The sequence below is a fragment of the Rhinoderma darwinii genome, chromosome 2, assembly GCF_050947455.1.
Source record: "Rhinoderma darwinii isolate aRhiDar2 chromosome 2, aRhiDar2.hap1, whole genome shotgun sequence".
NCBI classification, from domain to species: domain Eukaryota; kingdom Metazoa; phylum Chordata; class Amphibia; order Anura; family Rhinodermatidae; genus Rhinoderma; species Rhinoderma darwinii.
In genome coordinates this window covers 284,311,035-284,328,452 of record NC_134688.1, presented here as the reverse complement: position 1 = coordinate 284,328,452, position 17,418 = coordinate 284,311,035, and the positions used below count along the sequence as shown (strand labels likewise).

At 44.1% G+C, this 17,418-nt stretch overlaps 1 protein-coding gene across 1 annotated transcript in view; it reads left to right on the top strand.

The window, feature by feature from the left end:
• The window catches only part of KIAA0319L (KIAA0319 like), a 139,605-nt gene that overhangs the window by 21,428 nt on the left and 100,759 nt on the right, over window positions 1-17,418 (top strand). Inside the window, exon 3 of the mRNA XM_075853361.1 lies at window positions 8,981-9,147. Within this exon, the coding sequence (XP_075709476.1) occupies window positions 9,006-9,147 (142 nt within the window). The 5' untranslated portion in view covers window positions 8,981-9,005. The remainder of the gene's footprint in view (window positions 1-8,980; window positions 9,148-17,418) is intronic.

The following is a 17,418-nucleotide window of genomic DNA, read 5'->3' as shown; positions in this document are numbered from 1 at the left end:
CAAAAACTCCTGTGCGAGTCTAAACATTGCGTGCGTGGGCTGTGTTACTAAACACCTTTTCCTATTTTGCCACGTGCATACTGTCATGAATTTTCTTGTGGTGGAACTGATTTTCAGTCGCAGGAAATCTCTAACACAAAATCTGCAGCGTGTGACTTCACCCTCAACCCCATTGACACGTTGCGGTTGAGGTGCGGTTAGAACGGCATAAAAAAAACGGAACGCGAAAACCGCATGCAGTTTTACAGTGATCTGCTGCATCTTTCGTTGTGATTCATACCTCAAATTTCAGCAAGCACAAGTTTTTGGATGCGGTTTTTAACGCACCACAACCGCAGCGTTGAATGGACCCTTTGGCCCCATGCACACGAACGTAAAAACATCCGTATTTACGGGCCCATAGACTTCTATTTGCCATGGGTACCTTCCCGTTTGCTTATGGGAAGGTGCCCGGGCCGTTGAAAAATATAGAACATGTCCTATTTCAGGCCGTAATTACGGCAGGGGCAGGCCCATAGAAGTATATAGGGCTCCTGTAATTACAGGAGCGTTGCTACGTATGGTACTCACTGTCCAGTGGTAGTCACTGTCCAGGGTGCTGAAAGAGTTAAATGATCACTGCTGGATAGAGCATAGGGGCTGCACTGATCAGAATTCTTTCAGCACCCTGGACAGTGACTACCACTGGACAGTGAGTACCATGCGCGGCGCGGTGCTCACAATATAGATTTGTAATGTTTCCTACAAAAAAAGTTCTTACTTACACAGAACTCCCTCCTCCAGTCTGGCCTCCTGGGATAACGTTTCATCCCATGTGACCGCAGCAGCCAATCACCGGCTGCAGTGGTCACATGGACTGCCGCGTCATCCGGGGAGGTCAGACTGGATGTCAAAAGAGGGATGCGTCACCAATACAACGGCCGGGGTACGCATGAACTTCTTTTTTCTTTCTATCACTGCGTTCCGCTGCGGAAACTCTGCCCGAAAGAGCTGCCCCTTCTCTCTATCCAGCACTGATGGAGAGAAGAGGCTGCTGATCAGAACTGGATAGAGAGAAGAGGCTGGCGATCAGTGCTGGATAGAGAGAAGGGGCTGTCGATTAGTGCAGTGCAATATCTCTCTCTACGTGTAAAAAGAAGCAGCGAAAACGGGTCTGTAAATATGTGGAATATGGGTGACTACGGACCCATAAATACGGGTGACAAAGGACCCGTATTTACGACAGTATTTACGGGAGGGAAAAAATTTGGTCGTGAGCATGGGGCCTTACTTAGCTGATCTCTATTACCCTGTTTCCTCCTAAACATGCATGTTCATTTTGGCCCAATGTGCACAGAAGCCCCCACTGAAGAAAGACCTCGGCCGCAGTTAAGCAGGAAGTGTATCATCTTCTTCACTATAATAGTTGGCGTTTGAAGCTACTGTTTGCACAAGTTTTTTGTTTGCAGTATATAAACGTGTTCTTATTTTATTTCTGAATAAGAGATCCTTTGTAAACCATTAGATATGTTTTTGGCTTTGTGTAATGTACTAATATATTAGCAAGTCTTTTTATTTTTTTGTCTTAAGATTTGTTTTGTGTGTTTCATTGAGTTTGCACAGGGATAAAACCAGGAGTGGCGGTGCGTTGGCAGACTGCCTGGCACAGATCCTCTTCTCCTTGGACAGATAATCTGTTGTCCTATGTGTGCTATGTATAGGAAGTTCTGTACCAGCAGACACAACGTACAGGCAAGTGCAGCTTGTGTGGCCCTTTGTTCTGTTGGATATATTTGATTGATTTTCTATAGACAACCACGTCCATTCCCTCCAATATTTAAAGAATAACTGCGCTTTCAAAAAACATTTGTATAGCATAGAGACTTATCAAAAGTTTTGATGGGGGTTCGGGTGCCAAGACCCCCACCGACGGCTGAAACGACCGTGCAGAAGCGCTCAGATGAGCACTGTGCACCTTCGGCTCTGAATGGCGCTCCCTGTCAGGCTGAAGACGTGCTTATAGAAGTTCTATGTGAGCCCGCCTTTGGCCTAACAAGGAGCAGCCGCTATGTGAGACCATAATCTCCAAAAATATGTATAATACTAATTATTCAGAAATGGATTCCAGCCAAGGGAAGCTAGGGTCTATCCACACGTTGCGGTCATATTTATTTTGCGGCATATTGATTGGCAGCAAACGCCACAATAAGCCTGCAACGTGTGAATAAGGGTATGTTTACATAAGTAGTTTTTTTGTGGTGATTTTTGTCGCAATCTCTGTAATCCATGACATTTTTTTTTTTTTTTTGCAAACCCACTGCAAAATACTATTCATGTAAACATACCTTAATAAATCCTTTCACAAAGGAATGGCCGCCTTCCTTCTGCAGGGATTCAATGCAATGTTTTAGAAAATACCGTAAATAGAGTTTACTCACACAATGTGGTCAAATCACGGTAAGATTCAGTGGTTTTGCTGCAGATTTTAAAAAAACTTTAGCTTTGTGCCGCAGTAATTGCGGCCTAGTTCATACAGTGCAGATTTAGCATGCATTTTTTTTTAATCAAAACCAGAATTTGATCTGGGAGGGGAGATCATCGCTGTCCATAGAAATGAATTGGGTAGCGTAAAAATCTTTTTCAAAATCCCTCCAGTCAAGCGAGACGCTAGTCTGAGCTGCTTTTTTTTTTTTATAGTAGTAACTATTTTTCTGCTCAATTGAATAATATGGAAAAGTCTTAAGATATATGCCGCAACAAAAAAGGACTGTCAATACACCTTACCCTGAGTACACATTCAGCAGGCGACTATCATACCGGAGCATGTTCAGAGGGTGTCATACATAGTGCTGCATTATTGATACGCGCGGCCCTTTGAGCTCCCATGTGACAACTCATTTTCAGAGAATAAAGTTCAGGTTTTCGGCTCTCCATATGCTTTTCCTGCCTCGCCAGATATTTGTCTCTTATCATGCTCTTGCCTTCCAGACACAATGGTATAAAATGTATATTGCTGTTTCAATAGTAATAAATATATAAGTATGTCGTTGTTTTTTACAGGCGTGCCCCATACGTGGTATCTGAAATGGGAGTTGTACAATACATTTATGGGACAAACAAAAGCACATCCTGCTCTGCTTCAGCTGCGCGGTTTACATGAGATGCCCTCACCTGGGATTCTCTACATTACAAGCAGCTGTTCTTTTTCCGTAACACCCCGGAGAGGTGACGTTTTTCATTAACTATTAGCTATCCAAAGGCTAGTAGCTTTTACTGGACAAATCCCTAAGTTAAGGTTACTGGTGTATCGCAAAAATCTTTTTGGCCATAGTAACCCAGCAGAGACCATGTTTTAGTTTTTGGCCTTGTTCACACATTTGCTGCAGATTTTGCATACGTTTTTTTTTTAAGCCAAAACCAGAATTGGATCCAAGAGAGCAGACCTATAAAGCCTAACCTTATATACACTACATGGACAGAAGTATTGGGACACCTACACAATACACCTACAGGAGCTTTTATGACACCCCATTCATAGGCATTAATATGGAGTTGGTCCCCCCTTTTGCAGCTAAAACAGCTTCCACTCTTCTGGAAAGGCTTTTTACAAGATTTTGGAGTTCGTCTGTGGGAATTTTTGCCCATTCATCCAGAAGAGCATTTGTGAAGTCAGACACTGATGTTGGACGAGAGGGCCTGGCTCGCAATCTCCGTTCTAGTTCATCCCAAAAGTGTTCAATGGGGTTGAGGACTTTATGTGGGCCATTCAAGTTCTTCCACACCAAACTCACCCAACCATGTCTTTATGAACCCTACATTGTGCACTGGGGCACAGTCATGCTAAGAGGCCTAGGCCAACCCCATAGCATTATCCCTCCTCCACCAAACTTTACAGTTGTCACAATGCAGTCAGGCAGGTAACGTTCCCCTGGCATTGGCCAAACCCAGACTCGTCCCTCAGACTGCCAGATAGCGCGATTCATCACTCCACAGAACACGTTTCTACTGCTCCAGAGTCCAGCAGCGGCGTGCTTTACACCAGTCCATCCGACGCTTGGTGATGTAATGCTCGCATGAAGCTCCCTACGAAGAGTTTGTGCTGATGTTAATACCAGAGGAGGTTTGGAAGTCTGCAGTTATTTTGTCAGCAGAGCGTTGGCGACTTTTATGCGCATCAGCACGATCCCGCTCTGTAACTTTACGTGGTCTGCCTAAACGCTCCCACTTTCCAATAATACCACTCCCTGTTGATCGTGGAATTTTTAGGAGGGAAGAAATGTCACAAACTGACTGTTACAGCAAATCTGCACTGTGTGAACAAGGCCTTCCAGTGTAAAAATATCATTGGTTGCCATTTGAAAGAAGACCATTTTTCCATAGACACAGTTTTGATACCTTAGGTTTCATCCTTTGAATGGCCAGTTCCAAGAGAGTTCGTAATTCTATAAGGTCCTGTGTTTGTTGGCACCAAACTTTGACCATTGATGTGAGGTTTTAGAAAACACGTTTTTTTGGGGCTCGCGCACGCTATTGGGTTATTGATCCATATTGTACAGATTCTCAATACAGCACTACAAGAAAATCTATGGGCCCATACTGTACCTCAGATAGAGGCATATAGAGTTGTTTTCACCCTATAAATCCGTAAGAAAAAATTGTGGCGTGTTTTATCGCATGCCGCATTTTGATGGAATTCTCAATGCTTCTAGGTGGTATCATACGGCGGCTTGCAGCATACGTTAGACTCTCTGTGCTGCTGTGAATGCTCCGGGCACACGACCTTGCCATGGGGCCTAAAACTGAGGTCTTCGAAGGTACGTTTGCTTAAGAAATTTTTGGCCGCGCCGTGAACACCACATCAAAACGCTGTTTTACCATGAATTGTGTATTTTGTTATGTGCTTTTCAGCCAATAGTTTTTTACAGGTAAAACACATTTATATTACAAGTTTCACCTGTAAAAACTGCATTGGTGAAATCTACATTGCCAAACCGCTGCATTTCGTGTTAAAACCGTGTTTTGATGCAGGTTTTTTTCCTGCGCCCAAAAAACTTCTCATGTAAAACCACCCTTCGTCCCTGTTCACCACGGAAACCGCTGCAAAAAATTGCAGAAATTGCCTCCCATTGATATCAATGAGAGGCAGAGGCGTTTCTTTCTTCTCTCGAGCGGAGAAAAACTCTTGCGGGAAAAAGAAGCGACATGCCCTTTCTTCGGGCGTTCCGTCTCTGAACTCCCATTGACATCAATGGGAGGCAGAGAAAGCGTTTTCGCTCAATTTTTTTTGGCCGCGGCGCTCAATGGTGCTCAATGGCGCTCAAATGCAAACTGCATGCAGGCAGGTCAAAATCTGCCTGCAAAAAAAAACTGTATGAACAGGGCCTTAGGGTATGTCCACACGGCATATTTTTGAGGCCAAAAATTACGAGGCTGATTTCAAGAGGAAACTGCCTCTAAGGCTGGGTTCCCACATAGCGTAAACGTTGCGAAAATTCCACAACGGAATTCTGTGAGGAAATTTCAAAGGCATTTACAGTAACAGTAAAGTGGATGAGATTTAGAAAATCTCATGCCCACGCTGCGGAAAAAAACGCAGCGTAAACGTTAATAAGTTGACCTGCGGTGCGGAATTTAATTCCACAGCATGTCAATTTATGCTGCGTTTTAGTTGATTTTACGTTGCCGGTTTTCCCTATTGATTTCAATGGGCATAATAATCCTGCAACAGAAAGCCAAGCGTTGCGACTTCTGTGGCGTATTTGCAGCGATTACACAGCAAAAATCGCAACTACGGAAAACAAAACAAAAAAATCATACTTGCCCAGAACGCCCTCCTGCCTGCAGTACGGCCTCCTGGGATAATGTGACATGGCTTGCAACGTCATCGTAGGAGGCCGGACTACGCACAGAGAAGATGGAAGGGAATAAGTATTGTTTTGGTTTTTTTGAAGCGCTGCTTTCTGCAGTGGAAATTCTGTCCGAAAAAACGCACCACAATGTGGTGCGATTTTGCGGACGGAATGTACTACGGATTCCATGTCGGAAGTTTTTATGCATTATGCATTACCGGCCTAAATCCAGTTGTTTTTCGAGCTGATTTTCAAAGCATTTTTGGCGTTTGCGAGTATATTTTGAGGCGTATACTACCGTTCAAAAGTTTAGGGTCACTTAGAAATTTCCTTATTTTTTGAAAGAAAAGCACAGTTTTTTTCAATGAAGATAACATTAAATTAATCAGAAATACACTCTATACATTGTCAATGTGCTAAATGACTATTCTAACTGCAAACGTCTGGTTTTTAATGCAATATCTACATAGGTGTATAGAGGCCCATTTCCAGCAACCATCACTCCAGTGTTCTAATGGTACATTGTGTTTGCTAACTGTGTTAGAAGGCTAATGGATGATTAGAAAACACTTGAAAACCCTTGTGCAATTATGTTAGCACCGCTGTAAACAGTTTTGCTGTTTAGAGGAGCTATAAAACTGACCTTCCTTTGAGCTAGTTGAGAATCTAGAGCATTACATTTGTGGGTTCGATTAAACTCTCAAAATGGCTAGCAAAAGAGAGCTTTCATGTGAAACTCGACAGTCTATTCTTGTTCTTAGAAATGAAGGCTATTCCATGCGAGAAATTGCCAAGAAACTGAAGATTTCCTACAACGGTGTGTACTACTCCCTTCAGAGGACAGCACACACAGGCTCTAACCAGAGTAGAAAGAGAAGTGGGAGGCCCCGCTGCACAACTGAGCAACAAGACAAGTACATTAGAGTATCTAGTTTGAGAAATAGACGCCTCACAGGTCCTCAACTGGCAGCTTCATTAAATAGTACCCGTAAAACGCCAGTATCAACATCTACAGTGAAGAGGCGACTCCGGGATGCTGGCCTTCAGGGCAGAGTGGCAAAGAAAAAGCCATATCTGAGACTGGCTAATAAAAGGAAAAGATTAATATGGGCAAAAGCACACAGACATTGGACAGAGGAAGATCGGAAAAAGTGTTATGGACAGACGAATCGAAGTTTGAGGTGTTTGGATCACACAGAAGAACATTTGTGAGACGCAGAACAACTGAAAAGATGCTGGAAGAGTGCCTGACGCCATCTGTCGAGCATGGTGGAGGTAATGTGATGGTCTGGGGTTGTTTTGGTGCTGGTAAAGTGGGAGATTTGTACAAGGTAAAAGGGATTTTGAAAAAGGAAGGCTATCACTCCATTTTACAACGCCATGCCATACCCTGTGGACAGCGCTTGATTGGAGCCAATTTCATCCTACAACAGGACAATGACCCAAAACACACCTCCAAATTATGCAAGAACTATTTAGGGAAGAAGCAGGCAGCTGCTATTCTATCTGTAATGGAGTGGCCAGCGCAGTCACCAGATCTCAACCCCATAGAGCTGTTGTTGGAGCAGCTTGACCGTATGGTACGCAAGAAGTGCCCATCAAGCCAATCCAACTTGTGGGAGGGGCTTCTGGAAGCATGGGGTGACATTTCTCCCGATTACCTCAGCAAATTAACAGCTAGAATGCCAAAGGTCTGCAATGCTGTAATTGCTGCTAATGGAGCATTCTTTGATGAAAGCAAAGTTTGAAGGAGGAAATTATTATTTCAAATAAAAATCATTATTTCTAACCTTGTCAATGTCTTGACTATATTTTCTAGTCATTTTGCAACTCATTTGATAAATATAAGTGTGAGTTTTCATGGAAAACGCAAAATTGTCTGGGTGACCCCAAACTTTTGAACGGTAGTGTATTTGTCTAAGCTTTTTTTGAAGTTTCAATGTAAAATCAGCTCCAAAAACGCCTCAAGAAGTGACATGCAACTTCTTTTTACGAGGCCTATTTTTAATTCTGCAGCGTGAGGGTATGTTCACACGCTTAACCAAAAACGTCTGAAAATACGGAGCTGTTTTCAAAGGAAGGGAAAAACGGCTGAAAAATCGGACGCAGAACGCCTCCAAACATTTGCCCATTGATTTCTATGGGAAAACGGTGTTCTGTTCCGACGGAGCGTTTTGAAAAACGGCCGCATAAAAAAACGGCCGCGAAAAAGAAGTGCATGTCACTTCTTGAGCCGTTTTTGGAGCCGTTTTTCATAGACTATAGAAAAACAGCTCCAAAAACGGCTGTTAAAAATGCTGCGAAATACGTGACCCTCTGTCAGAATAACACTTCTGGGTAGTTCATATTATCTGTTTGGTATATAACTCCATGTTTCATAACCTAATTGAGAATCTATGCCCCTCATCTTAATGTTTGTTCCTTTTACTACAGTGATGATTTTCTTTTTAGGTCTATTGACACGGTATGGTCAAATCGCGTTTTTGTTGCTGCAGTTACTGTAAAATTGCAGCAAAATGCCATGGGTTTGTAGCCTTTTGCAGCGATCTCACGGCAATAAACCACGATTTGACAGCATCGTGTTAATAGACCCTCAATGCATTTTTGCTAAACTAATAAAATCCATTGTAATGCATCCTATTATTTTACTTTTAACGAAATTTTACCGTTGAAAAAGATTTTTTCACCATTTTTATACATAGTATATTGGTTGCCCATAGAAACAGACAGAGGTTTATCACTGCCCTGTTGTCAAATGTGACCTAGGCGTATAATCACACAGTGCGATGAAACAGCAGTTTATTACCACAAAATCATAGTAAAATGCAGCAGTTTCGCCGTGAGTTCGCAAGAACCGCACCATTTTGCGGCAGTTTTATGGTAATCGCGGTAGTAAACCGTGTTTTTACTGCACCGTGTGAATATACCCACACAGTTTAGATAGAACTATGTTTGTGATATAACTGGTTATGTCACTTTCTTTTCTGCGATTTCCATAATGTTGCGGTTTTGTGACGTGTTGGCAAAGTTACTCAACATTTACCAAAGTTGTAGAATTTCTTTTTACAAAATATTTTATTATGAGCTTTTTTTCCTCTGATTTATAAAGTGTATTTGCAGAATAACTTCTATGAGCATTCTGTGTCTTTCAGGCTCAGAAATTCAGTGGAAGACACCATGGAGAATTACCTCACAGAAATCCTGGCATCTGACTCTACGCCAATATCAAAACACCCTCGAGGGAGACAGGTGACCTGCACAACGCGGCTACACCTGTTCTATTCTGTGACATGCTTGAGCATTCTCATCTCCATCACAGGTGATTCTTACTAGGCCTCAAGTTTTCTGTAGGCCTGGATCACACACCGTTTTGATGCAGTTTTTGGCCTCGTGGACACTTTGCATCTATCAAAAACTCATTATTTTTTTTAGTAAAACGTTTTTGATGGCGTGTTTGCTGGTAGTGTGACTTACAACCTGCATTTTTAAAGGTGCCATTTTTCACATTGCAAATCATCTAATTCAAAGATCATGTGATGCAAAGATTTCTCTTTGCATCACAAGCTTTTCTCTAAATAATAAAAACACCATTAGGCCCTGTTCACACAGAGTATTTTGCAGGCAGAAAATATCTTCCTCAAAATTCCTTCAGGAATTCGGAGGCAGATTTTGACCTGCCTGCACTTTCTTCCTGCAGTTATTGCAGCGTTGCAAGCAAAAAACACAGCGAAAAAAGTATTTTTCTGACTCCCATTGACATCAATGGGAGGTAAGAGACGGAACTGTGTCATGTACTTGCCGCTTTTTTTCCCCGCGAGCGGCTAAAAGCAGCTTGGGAAGAACGACGCCTCCACCTCCCACTGAAATCAATGGGAGGAGGTTTCGGAAGTTTTTTGCCACTGATTCAGACACGGTTTCCGCGTCAAAATCAACGCCCAAAAACTCAGTGTGAACTGGGCCTTAAACAAATGTAACACACTTTTGACACTTGCGTTTTCTTAGGCTGGATTCACACACGTCGTTTAACTGCGTTTTTTTGATGTGGCGTTTTTAACCCCTTCACGACTGCCATACGGCTGTATACATTCTAACTGCCGATGCACCCTTAGTTATTACTGCTCTGGATATCGAGCATAGATCCTCTCAGGTAGGGCTGGGTGATTTTGACAAAAAAGAAAATTTCGATTTGAATCTCGATTTTCTTGTTACTGTTCATTATATAAATATCTTTTTTTTTTTTGCTATAATAGTTGTACGTAACTTCACAACTTTTAACCCCCGAAAATACTACTTTATCAGAAATACAATTGGAAAAATGTCTATCTAATTGATTTAAAACGTCTGTGTTCCCCGGCAGGGAACAAGTTAACAGAATCTATAATCAATGATGTGCTGTGTGCATGAGCATCCCTCTCTGCCCGTCACCACCTCAGCCGGTCTCCGACATTTCAGGGGCGAGATTACATTATAGTTTCTGAAGTCTGAGCAGGACCCTGTGCAGTATCGTGGGGATGGAGGGTTAAATAAATGACATGAAGGCCGGATTCACACGAACATGATTTTGAAAAACGGTCCATGTGTCAGCCAGATTTCCGGCCCGACCACAGTACTTGTGAACGGACATCATAGTCATTTAGGCTATATTCACATGATAGTGAAAAAAAATGGCCATTAAAAAATGAGTGTGTCTCCAAATTTTCATCCATTTACAGTCCGTTTTTAATGGCCGTTCATCATGCATTTGCCATCCATTTTTCATGGCCTTTAAAAAACTGGATGGATTTAATTTGTCCGTTTTTTTTTTTTGTCCCAACCCGCTGAAAACACAACAGTACCCATGTAGATAGTGCCGCAATGTCCCTGTAGATAGTGCCACAGTGCCCGCTTATAAAGTGCCACAGTGCCCAATGTAGATAGTGCCTCACACAGTGCCCATGTAGGTAGTGCGACACCCCACATATAGTGCACTGTACTGATAGACGCTCTGGCCGGGGATTCCGCTCCTAGAGGGAGCTACACTGGCGCTATCTACAGGGGGGTTGCACTATACTAGGAGTCCCTGCTACCCCACGGAACTGCTGTTCCGTACTGTCAAATTTTGTTTAATACAGAACAGCAGTTCCATGGCGGAAGCAGGGACTCCTAGCACCATATGACTATGATCCCAGGAATCCCGTTCACATGTACCGTGGTTGGGTCTGGAAATCCGGCCGACACACGGCCCGATCCCGGTCTTGTGAAAGAGTAGAGGCAGAGCCGGGACAGAACAGGGAGCGGATGAGGCGACGGGGCACAGCTTCTCAGCCGGAGCGGACCAAGCAGGTGACGAAGCAGAGCTTCCTCCTGAAGCACGGTGCGACGGTGCCACTAGTAAATTGATTAAATGATTCTTTTAAAAAATATAATCCTCAGACACCTTAAGGGCGAATTAATCAAATTAATTTAATTAAACGTCCAGCCCTACACTAATTTATTCAGATATTTCTGTAAGACTATGGCGGCACACAGTGTTCCATAAGACTCCGTAGTATAGCGTAAGCTCCGCCAGGTGCTGTATGTATGGACCGATTATCCTCTAGCATGAATAATTAAGTTGTCTAAAGCCACGGGAAATCAAGATTCTTTCTAAATTTATAAAGTAGTTTTTCTCCTTCAAGCATGATTATAGTTAAATGGTTAATGTTTCTTTGCAAGCATGAGCATCCTAAATTGCAGACTTGCACACATTTCACGTCACCTCACATAAGCATCCTTGGCACATGAAGTGGAATCAGGTCAGAGCCTCCTCCGGCACAAAGTGTATGTGGGGGAAGGTCAGAATCTCCTCGTATGTTGCATCCAGGCTTGTCTGATGAGCCGACAGAGAGATGGTGCCAAGTGATGTCAACACTTGTGGGTATTATGGTTGTAAGACCTTTGAGGTAGAGTTTAGAGATGGGGTTTCTGGGCATCAAACCCACCCTGCCAATCTGACATTGTAGCTGAGACTTTTTTCACTCCAGCATAGGTGGAAGAAATTGCTTCTTGTATTGGCTCCCAACCAAGTGCTTGTAATAAAGATACAGTAGAATGTAATAGAAGAAAGTAATCTCATTCACACCCACTTACCTGCTGGCAATATACGTTTTGTTTGTCTTTGACCATACATACGTTTTAGTATTCTTTGCCCATTTATTATTAACAGAAACTCCCATGAGTTTTATCATTTCACTAACACGTGCATGTATCAGGGATTATAAATAAGTTCTACTGGCTATGCACGCCATTTTAATGGTTATATAGGCTGCTTTTCTTTACCTATTCACACCTGTATGAGGCCTTATTCACACGAACGTGTTAAACGTCGGTGTGACGCCATGGAAACAACGGCCGTCACACGGACCTATATAATTCAATGTGGCCGTTCACACGGCCGTTGTTTCAACGGACCATGTGAAGGGTCTGTGAGAAAATAGTACATGTCCTATTTATTCACGCTTCACGCATCCCTCCATAGACTCTAGTCTATGGGGGATGCGTGATATTGTGTCCCGCAGCGCAGAGCGCGGATGCACCTCGGACGTGAAAAACTGTAGTTTCTCACGTTCGAGATGCGCAACGCCCTTGTGAATCTAGTCTAAGACTGTTCACATTTCATTATTGCTTTCTGTAGAAATTTTCCGTCGGGATGAATTCCAGCTATATAACTTCGACAGAAGGCTGTGACTTATGCCGCTGTATCGGCATACATTGGCATGTCGACCATAGGACCCCATAGCATTACTGTATGCCTTTGCATGGAAATGCGTAGCCTACTACGCTATTCCATTCAGCGAAAAAGAAGGTATGGCTATGCATACCAGCTTAGCATATACCAATGGGGCCCTATGCACTGGCGTAGCTATAGGGGTCGCAGCGGTCGCAATTGCGACCGGGCCCCGAAGCCAGGGGGGCCCACGGCCCCCCCCCCGCACCACATCAATAAAAAGTTACTATAGTAACTCGGGCCGCGGGTCCCTGTTACTATAGTAACATACTTTACTTACCTTCCTGGTTCCGGATCGCAGCGGAGGTCCTGACGTCAAGCGCTGTGCGCAGCGCATGACGTCACAGCGCTATGCCGCCGCGCACAGCACCGAGACTACAGAACTCCCGCCGCGGCCGAAGAGGAAGGTAAGGTTAGCCCTGACTGGCGGGGTCCGACTCCCGGGACCCGCAAATCAGCTGTTTTGAAGGGGCCGTAGCACTCGTACGAGAGCTGCTCCCCTTCATTCCTGTCACTTCATTCCGGTCACACTGTGAATCGGTGTCGGCGATTCACAGTGTGAGCGAGTAGTGAAATGAAGGGGAAGCAGCTCTCGTACGAGTGCTACGGCCCCTTCAAAACAGCTGATTTGCGGGTCCCGGGCGACACATCAGCTATTGATGGCCTATCCTGTGGATAGGCCATCAATGTTTAGGGACTGCGCAACCCCGAAGCCTACGATGTAGTAGGCTTAGGGGCCCATGAGACAGGATCACAGATTGTGTGATCCTGTCTGCTGGGCCCTGTATCTAAGCCAATCACATGGTAGGCTTAGATACATGGCCCATGCGTGATCCTGTCTGCTGGGCCCTGTATCTAAGCCAATCACATGGTAGGCTTAGATACATGGCCCATGCGTGATCCTGTCTGCTGGGCCCTGTATCTAAGCCTACCACACTGTAGGTTTAGATACAGGGCCCCAGCACACAGTAGGCTTAGATACAGGGTCCCACAGACAGTATCACACATGGGCCCTGTATCTAAGCCTTAGGGTATGTGCACAGACACTAATTACGTCTGTAATTGACGGACGTATTTCGGCCGCAAGTACCGGACCGAACACAGTGCAGGGAGCCGGGCTCCTAGCATCATACTTATGTACGATGCTAGGAGTCCCTGCCTCGCTGCAGGACAACTGTCCCGTACTGTAATCATGTTTTCAGTACGGGACAGTAGTTCCACGGAGAGGCAGGGACTCCTAGCGTCGTACATAAGTATGATGCTAGGAGCCCGGCTCCCTGCACTGTGTTCGGTCCGGGACTTGCGGCCTAAATACGTCCGTCAATTACGGACGTAATTAGTGTGTGTGCACATACCCTTACACGTGTTACTAATCATTTTTTGTGTGTTTTCTTACAGGTTCGGTCGTTGGACTACGGCGGATTCCAGGACTACTTCGATGACAGCTTTTTTTTTATTATCAATAAAATGGTTAATGAGGGTTGTCTGGGTTTTTTTTTATTTCAATAAAATATTTTTTCTATGTCTTTGTGGTTTTTTTTAAAACTATATTACTACCGCCTTAGTAATGGCCGCCGGCTGATTGACAGCATCCATTGCTAAGGCGGGGCTTAGTGTTAGCCGGTGCAGAGGCTAACACTAACCCCCTTTATTACCCCGGTACCCACCGCCACCCGGGGTGCTGGGAAGAGCCGGGTACGATCCAGTACCTGACCATCTGTAGTGATGGTCGGCCACTGGGGTGGCCGCAGGCTGGTATTATCAGAAGGGGAAAGGCCAAAAACAGTGGCCCTTCCTACCCTGGTGATGCTAGGCTGCTGCTGCTTTATTGTATCTGGCTGGTTATGAAAATGGGGGGGACCCCCACGTCATTTAAAAAAAAATGAAATAAAAAATAATTGGAAAGAACGATGTCGGGTCCCCCCCAATTTTCATAACCAGCCAGATACAACACAGCAGCAGCAGGCAGCATTACAAGGGTGGAAAGGGCCACTGGTTTTGGCCTTCCCCAGCCTAATACTACCAGCCTGCGGCCACCCCGGTGCCTGCCCGTCACTACAGATGGTCGGGTACTGGTTTGTACCCGGCTCTTCCCAGTACCCCTGGTGGCGGTGGGTACCGGGGTAATAATGGGGGTTAGTGTAGCCTCTGCACCGGCTAACATTAAGCCCCGCCTTAGTAATGGAGATTGTCAATCAGCCGGCGGCCATTACTAAGGCGGTGATAATAAAGTTTAAAAAGATACAAGCACATAGAAAAAATATTTTATTGAAATAAAAAAACAACCCTCATTAACCATTTTATTGAGAATAAAAAAAACGCCGTCATTGAAATCCTCGTATCCGAAGTCCAACAACCGAACCTGTAAAAAAACACAAACACACAAAAATAATCAGTAACACATAAAGAAGCAAAATTATTATTCTTACCTATCCTGGGTCCAGCGCTGGAGCCGCAATGTCAGCGAGCTGGGCCCTGTATCTAATCCGATCATGTGTGGTACTGTCTGCTGAGCCACTGTATCTAATCCTATCATGTGTGGTACTGTCTGCTGAGCCACTGTATCTAATCCTATCATGTGTGGTACTGTCTGCTGAGCCACTGTATCTAATCCTATCATGTGTGGTACTGTCTGCTGAGCCACTGTATCTAATCCTATCATGTGTGATACTGTCTGCTGAGCCACTGTATCTAATCCTATCATGTGTGCTACTGTCTGCTGAGCCACTGTATCTAATCCTATCATGTGTGCTACTGTCTGCTGAGCCACTGTATCTAATCCTATCATGTGTGGTACGGTCTGCTGAGCCACTGTATCTAATCCTATCATGTGTGATACTGTCTGCTGGGCCACTGTATCTAATCCTATCATGTGTGATACTGCCTTCTGAGCCACTGTATCTAATCCTATCATGTGTGATACTCTCTGCTGAGCTGTGTATCTAATCCTATCCATAGTTTATAGGGTTGTAGTGCTATAGATATGCTATGCTTATACACACACTTTTTTTTGGGGCGGACACATATGTATTGGGGCTATTTCCCGGACATTTTAAGCCCTGAGGGTATGTTCACACGGCAGCGTCTGTTACGGCTGAAATTACTGTGCTGTTTTCAGGAGAAAACAGCACCGTAATTTCAGCCGTAATGGCATGTGCAGGCGTCTTTTGCTGCGTCCATTACGGAAGTAATTGAAGCTGGTTTTCCATGGAGTCCATGGAAAACGGCTCCATTTACGTCTGAAGAAGTGACAGGCACTTTTTTACGCGCCGCCTTTTGACAGCGGCGCGTAAAAAAAATGACCGTCGGCACAGAACATCGTAAGACCCATTCAAATGAATGGGCAGATGTTTTCCGGCGCTTTTGAGCCGCATTTTCGGACGTAATTCAATGCTAAAACGCCCGAATTACTTCCGTAAATAGTGTGTGTGAACCCAGCCTTAGTGACGCCCCCGGCTGCTAGTGCTGCATTGTTGAGTCACTTAGGAGACCCAGCGATGCAGCTGAAAGCTGCGGACCGTCGGCCATGAGAAGTTTGCGGGGGGGGGGGGGCCCATTAAGAATTTTTGCATCGGGGCCCATGAGCCTCTAGCTACGCCCCTGGCCCTATGGATATGTTGGGCATATGTCCATGATCTCCTCCAGGGCATTCGCCGAACATACTGTACATAACGTGAACACAGCGTTAGGATAAGTTCAAATGTAGAAAATGATGCTGTGGATTTTCTGTCCGGATTTGCAGGCGTAAAATCCACAGCGTAATACAGTAGCAGCAAAGTGGATGAGCTTTGAAGAAACACAGAGAAAATGTTTATAAATTGACCTGCGGTGCAGATTTTATATCCGCAGCATGTCCATTTCTTTTTGCTGAGTCGCTGTAGAATTGTCGCGGATATGTAAAATTTATCAAAAAATGCCTATTGTTGCAGAATTTGCTGAGATTACGCAGTGTTTTCGCAGCAAATTCTGCAAGTTCAAAAAAAATTATATTTTAAAAGTTTGAAATAAAATAATATATATACTCGCCTCTCATGGCACTCCCATGGCAACGTGTTCCTGCTCATTCGGCTGATCTCTGCACTGGTGGTGACGTGATGAAACGTCATCATAGGAGGCAGGCTGTACAGATTCCTGCCTGGGCATCACGGACACATTGGAAGCGTCACGAGAAGTGGTCTAGTTTTTTTTTTCTCAGCTGTTTTCCACAGCTCTTAATCTGGCCGAATATCTAGACACAATTTGGTGCGAATATTTCCCTGGATTTCCCCGCGGGTTCTGGATTGGATACACTGCAGATTTTTACGCAGTGAACATAACCTTGAAATTCATAGGCACTGGCACTTTTTAGGCAGTACAGTCATTCTTAGCTGCATTCAGTACATACTAAACTCTATTGATCCAATCTAAGTACTGTATAATGTTTTCTTAGCGTGTATTTGCGCAGTGCGGTCTTATTGAGGTTTTTGGTGCATTTTATGTTCAAAATTACAGCAAAACGCAGTGAAAATTACAGTAAACAAAAAGGTGATATGACTATATCATTTGAATGCACCCTAAAGGAGGTGATCAACACTGATAAAAGTTGGGGTATCCACAGGGCTGTATTTACAGCTTGTATTGCCCAAGGAACTGTGAGACTGAAGACCCCGCCATTTAGTCCTGCCCTTTTTCTTTTAACAATAATATTAACGTTTTTGTCACAAAAATTAATAGGAAAATAAAGCGTTCTGATTTGCTTAACGTCACATGGCCATGTTTTCTAATTGCTGTTGGCCTTAGTGATATTTGTCCATAATGATGTAACGTCCCATGGCAGCGATTTGATGACGCAACTACAGCATGTGA